The following is a 6,000-nucleotide window of genomic DNA, read 5'->3' as shown; positions in this document are numbered from 1 at the left end:
AGGGCCTCTCTTCATCTAAATCCGGCCCTGATTGGTATTTATAGGACACTTGCTGTTTGTTTTAAATTTTTTTAAATTAAAAACAGCCTTGTGGATCTTTATTTATTTATTATTCATTAAAGGCATTTTCACCCTGCCTTTAGCCAAAAGGCTCTGAAAGTGGCTTACAGATCAGTTACTCTAAAACAATCAAACAACACAGTTCCTAACCTCAAGAATATAATCTAAAATACATGACACAAAAGGAAAGTGAGATGGAGGGAGGAGGAAAAAACTCAAACACCGGTTCTCAAATACATGGTCGTAACAACCAGCTCAACAGGGGTGAAAACTATTCACTGCAAGGAGACAAAGGAAGCCAGTCCCTCAGTAGAATCCATTTTTTTGTGGTTAGAAAAGTGGGGTGTTTCATTGTGTTTTGTTATTTGTATGTGTGGGTTTTTATTTTCCATTGGTTTTGTAAAATTGTTGCGCGCGCGCGGGGGGGGGGTGTTATATAATAAAATCGTATTTCATTCTGGAAATAGTTTAATAATATTTTTTAACATATACGCACTCTTATGTGTAGGTAAACTCTGCTCAATGCAACGGGACTTACTTCCGAGAAAACGTGCATGGAAATAAAACACGCATAGGATTGGGCTGCACGTGTTGGAATTGCAGAACGGGGCAGGCGCGCAGGACAACGCCAGGCTTCCCCGTCTGCTCCCGGGAGGCGGAAGAGGGAGCAAAGTGCGAATAATGACCATAATAAATCCCTTAGCTCAGATTTCCCCGCAGGTGAGCGCTCAGTTCGTGGGATGCGGGCGAGCGCAGACTACTAAGGGGAGGCGGCCCTGCTTAACATGCGCGGGGCGCGCTTTTCCTATGGACAACAATAAGCCTTTTGGAGATGCCCCCCAAGCGCGCAGCCTGCTAGCTAGCCCCTGTCACCACGAAGGCTGCTGTCACCCGCTCGGGTCCCAAAGCGGCGAAGAGCGGGAAAAGGCGGCAGAGGCACCCGAATGACTCCCTCCTCCCCGCACATCTAGCGGGCGCCTCTCAGCGAAGCGAGGGGAGGAGGCGCTCGTGCGCACGGGCCGCGTAAAGGCTGCGAGGCCGAGGGAGGGGAAGCCGCCGCTGCCGCGCGTGCGCAGAGGGCGCCGCGAGTGGGGAGGGGGCCCCTGCCGAGGAGGCAAACGAGCAAGGGAGGGTTTATCGGGCGGCCGATTTTGATTAAAATATTCAAAATGGCGGACGGAGGAGCAGCGAGTCAAGATGAGAGTTCGGCGGCGGCGGTGGCGGCAGGTAATCATTACTGCATTTTACATATTCATATTCATACTCGCACACGCGGGCGCCCCCCCCTCCGCCGCCCGCCTTCCCCGCTTAGCATAATTTATTAGTACTCAGGATTATTATAATTAACGGCACAGGAGGGAGCTGGGGGGTGGCCGCCGCGCGGGGGAAAAGCGAGAGGCGCACGGAGGGACACGCGGGCACCGGGGGACGGGGGGCAACGGGCAGGGTCCCCCACCAGCACCACCACCCTCGCCCTGAGGAGCCCTGCTCGGGCAGCTAGGCCGGGCACCGCCGCCGCCGCCACCACGAAGCCGCTTTACATATTCATATAGACTGTATAATAGGGGTAGCGGCGGAAAAGCGAGGCGGGGGGGGGCTTCGTCATAATGACCGGGGTGTGGAGGGAGGGGGGGTGTCGGCGGTTGGGAAGAAGGGACAGAGCGGCGGGCGCGCAGCACCTTCCCCCTCAGCCTCCTCACCGGTCCCCGGGTGCAACCGCACCCCCCGGCCCCTCTGGTGTCGCATTGGACGGGGAGGGAGGGGGGCGGAGGAGGGAGAAGTCGTGCATTTATTCATTTTTATTTTCTTAGCGCCTCGGATCCCGCCCTGCAACGGCCGCCCCCCCCCCCGCCCCTTTCCCAAGGCAGCCCTGTTTCCCCCAGAGGCCGAGGCCTGCGCGCCAAACAAGGGGTGTTTGGGGTTACTCTCGGGGTAGGGCTGCCTGGCCTAAGGGGAGGGAGAGGGGCGGCAGTGGGGGCTTCCTCCTTCCGTGTGTGTGTGTAAGAGAGAGTGCGCGTGCAAATTGGTGTGTGTGTGTGTGCCCCCTACAGGAAATCTATAAGGGGCGGCTTGCCCCCCCCCCCACCCGGAGGTGTCTGGGGCTGCCCTGACAAATCTTCGCCTGCCCTTCTGCGAGGTGGAGGGAGCCCTTGAATGGCTTGCACCGGATCATAGCGGCGGGATCGGCGGGGTAGGGGGGGTGCGGCGGCAGAGGAGGAGGGAGACGACACTTGACAATGCCTTGTCTCCCGTCCCCATATTATTATTATTATGGGGTGGCCGGCTGGTCAGGGTTCCGGGGTGGCCGGCTGGCCGCGAGCGGACTGTGGCTGCTTTCTAATTCTCCCTCCCTCCTCCTCCTCCCCCAACCCCGTCTCTGGTCTCCTTCTCTCTCATTTGAATAATGTCTAATTCGGGGAGGTTTATATTATTGAAATGGCCGCCCGGCTTTCCCCGCCTCTCATGTTTAGTAATTCAGGCCTTTAATAACAGCCACTCAGAGCCCAATGCCGTGTTTATATTTTACATTCGCCCCATGTGCTTTTGTGGTTCAATATGATTCTTCTTTCTCGCTCTCTGGCTTTTTTACATTTTCTTGGCAACGAGCAGGGCCTTGAGATCAAACCCAGGCTGTATGGAGGGGAGGGAGGAAAGCTAGGCCCGGACTCCTTTGGCAGGCGCTTAGGCCTCACTCTCTGCTGCTTGATTTATTTACTAATAACCAAAATGCCCCCTCTCAGCCCCGACAGCAAAAACAAAACCCTCCTGGGGCATAAGCAGCATCAGATCTGCTCACAGCTCCTCTCTCTCTCTTTCTCTCCCCCCCCCATCACCCTTCATGCCTCAAATATAAGGGGCTTATTTTTAATTTATAGCAACAACAGGACTTTCTAAGCTGCTCCTTATAGAGCAGTGGAGGGGGGGGGCTTTCTTCTCCCTTTGTCCTGATTGACTTTTTCATGTAGAAAAAACAGTTTCTCACTTACAGTTTGAGGGACTGAAAACTGCATCTCCCTGAAATTAGCAATTCAGTTACTTGTAATAAATATAGTATGTATTATCAAGCAATGATAGAATAAGTGACAATCTAGACACTACAACCCACATTATAAATTATGTGCAGTAATCTGAGGTGTTATTAGAAATAACTTCCATTTTGATATTTAGGATCTGAATGATGTGGACAGAATATGTTTGGTATATAATTCTGTTGTCTTCTTTAAAGCTAGTAAATGTGTATTAAAGCTAAAAACGATTATGAGTGGTGAAAAAAGAGTGATTGAAAAAGGATGAATGTTCCTTATACTTAATGAAACTAGGAACACTTTTTTAGTTAAAACAAACATTTCAATTCGGCACAATGCCTAGTAAGTTACAGTAGCTCTCTCCCTAATTATTTTAAAGGTGGTATCTATTAATATAGTGCTAGCACACTTGACAGATTTATGTAGGCCTCATTAGTGACCATTCTCTTCAATCTGTGCAGAAAAATAACCTGACAGCAGGATATTTTACAGTATCTATGTCTGATTAATATTGAACAGTCCTTGAAGCATGACTATGAGCTGCATATACAGGAACAGTTTGATTTTTTGTAAATTTCGTGATGTTTTTATTTTATTTTAAAGTAATTGGTCTTCTGCCTTTTTTCACCCTTACAAAGTTTTCCCTTTCATGGTGTTGGCCAGACAAAAATGTAATATGGTTTTATGCCTTAGAAGCATATGTTTCTGCACCTATTTAAAAAGATGTGGTCCAGCTGATGATGTCACTAGCCAGCGGACAAGGTGCAGTTAATTTGATTTATTGACCTGGAGCTAGGTGTAGTGGTGAAGCCTTCTCATAGGGAAACCATTTATCTGAAGACAATTTCCTTTCTAGCTACAATTCAGCCACTGCTGTGGCCATAGATATTTTATCCTGAATGATAAAAAATATATATCGCATCTTATGAACAAAATTTTATTGCAGCTGACAATTTAATAATTTTTAAAGGATGTTTTGCTAACTGCAAATTCTGGTGTGTAAGGGAAGAGTTGGAGTTTTATAAACCCAGGAGCTTACTAGCCTCTCCATTTTTGGACTAAAACTGATAATTCTGTGTTCCTTTACTTTGTCTTAGTTTTTTTTAATTAATACTAAGTAAGGCCCCTAACTATAATTTACCTGGAATGGGCTGTAGATCTAATATTGTCATTTTACTAGGATGTTTTCTCCAGCTGTGGCGCAAGTTTTATTTCTCATCAGCCATTGATTCTGATATCAGGTTAAACTGAAGTTCCATTTTGCTGTTTGTATGTAGCTTGTGGGGAAAAACATTTGGTCTCCCCCTCAACCCAGAGTGGCTCATGTATTATTCTGTTCTCTCTCATGCCCTTAGGTTGCTTGAATGAAACTGAAATAGTGTTCTTAGCTGTTGTAATCACCTGTGGTTGTAATCACCTGTGGTCTTTAACTCAAGATTTATCAAAAGTTTTTGTTGGCTCATGCTGCTGCTGCTTAGTAACTCTGGCATTAATAGGGCTCCTGGTATGGCTAGTGATATTAATAGTAAAAGGTAAAGGAACCCCTGACTATTAGGTTCAGTTGTGACCAACTCTGGGGTTGCGGCGCTCATCTCGCTTTATTGGCCGAGGGAGCTGGCGTACATGTGGCCAGCATGATTAAGCTGCTTCTGGCAAACCAGAGCAGTGCATGGAAACGCCGTTTACCTTCCCGCTGGAGTGGTACCTATTTATCTACTTGCACTTTGACGTGCTTTCGAACTGCTGGGTTGGCAGGAGCAGGGACCGAGCAACAGGAGCTCACCCCATCACGGGGATTTGAACTGCCGACCTTCTGATCTGCAAGTCCTAGGCTCTGTGGTTTAACCCACAGCGCCACCCGCGTCCCTGATATTAAAAGTAGAAAGTGTTAATTGTGCTTGGGCTGACTGGAAGAGAATCTGCCTGTGCACCTACTATGCAGTATCCATAGGCTAAAAACTTCCCTCAACTTTCTGGTTATTGTGATAGTCTAAAATTTGCTTTTCTATATAACATCTGTTTGGGAGTCTTGTTTTAATTGTTAAGACTTTGAGTTTCTTTGGTCCGCTTGGAGAGAAGTCATATATGTTGGGTAAAAGTCGTAAAACAGTTGTGCAGTTTGCTTGTCATTATTGCAATGTAAAATCATAGGAGAACTCTGACCAATCTTTTAAAAAACGGGGTGTAGTTGGCCCATGCTAGCTTTATCATGGTTCCACATTATATTATGTAATTGTCTGGGTAACAGTCCTTTCTCAGTACGCTTACATTATGCGGTCAAGCTAGCATGCTATGGTTTAATTCAAAATAACTATACTTTGCCATGCATAGCTTTGGCTATGGTGTTTTAAGCCAGTATTGATATTTTCTGCAGCAATTTAAAAGGCACCAGAGGGCCATTTACTTTGCTCTTTGTGCAGTTAAACCTGAATTCGGGGCATTTCTTAAAGTAAAACTTGTGAAGAGTTACAGAAGATGGAGTTGTCTGATTCAGCAGTGGCCTCCATTGCATCCTATTTTACTGCTGGGTGACTGTAGCCCATATCATGTAGTGCTTGTCTTTGCACAATGAAGGGGGGGTATCTGGCTGTTCCTGGGTTTATTCTGGCTCTTTCATGCCAGGCAATCTTTGAGGCAGTCAGAAACATAGCAGGATAAGCAGAGGATCTCCCTCATCTCTCTCTATGCAACTGGCTCATACCAGAAACATACAGAGAGGTTTACTCCCACAGTCCATGTGCTGTTGAAATTGTAAGTAAGAGTTACTGCTGCTTCGTTTTGTGCACGCTGTTGTACACCAGTGACGCTTGAAGTCAAGTGTGCTTGCCTCTATTTGAGATTTTCACCCAGTTTAGGAAGCCCTGCCACTCCAGCTTTTTTCAGTGTTACTTTGTACTCTTGAGACAAACAATAG

The 6,000-nt window shown here is 47.2% G+C and overlaps 1 protein-coding gene across 5 annotated transcripts in view; it reads left to right on the top strand.

Annotated features, from left to right (window-relative positions):
* The first annotated feature begins 1,144 nt into the window (after positions 1 to 1,144).
* Positions 1,145 to 6,000, top strand: part of POU2F1 (POU class 2 homeobox 1) — a 97,651-nt gene continuing 92,795 nt past the window's right edge. For 4 of the 5 annotated variants that reach the window (XM_028726825.2, XM_028726824.2, XM_028726821.2 and 1 more), the window contains exon 1: positions 1,145 to 1,287. In XM_028726825.2, the coding sequence (XP_028582658.1) occupies positions 1,230 to 1,287 (58 nt within the window). In that variant the 5' untranslated portion in view covers positions 1,145 to 1,229. The remainder of the gene's footprint in view (positions 1,288 to 6,000) is intronic. The other variant, XM_077927245.1, reaches the window with a different exon arrangement.

This window comes from Podarcis muralis, chromosome 4, assembly GCF_964188315.1.
Source record: "Podarcis muralis chromosome 4, rPodMur119.hap1.1, whole genome shotgun sequence".
Classification (NCBI taxonomy): Eukaryota; Metazoa; Chordata; class Lepidosauria; order Squamata; family Lacertidae; genus Podarcis; species Podarcis muralis.
This window is presented reverse-complemented; position numbering and strand designations above follow the sequence as displayed.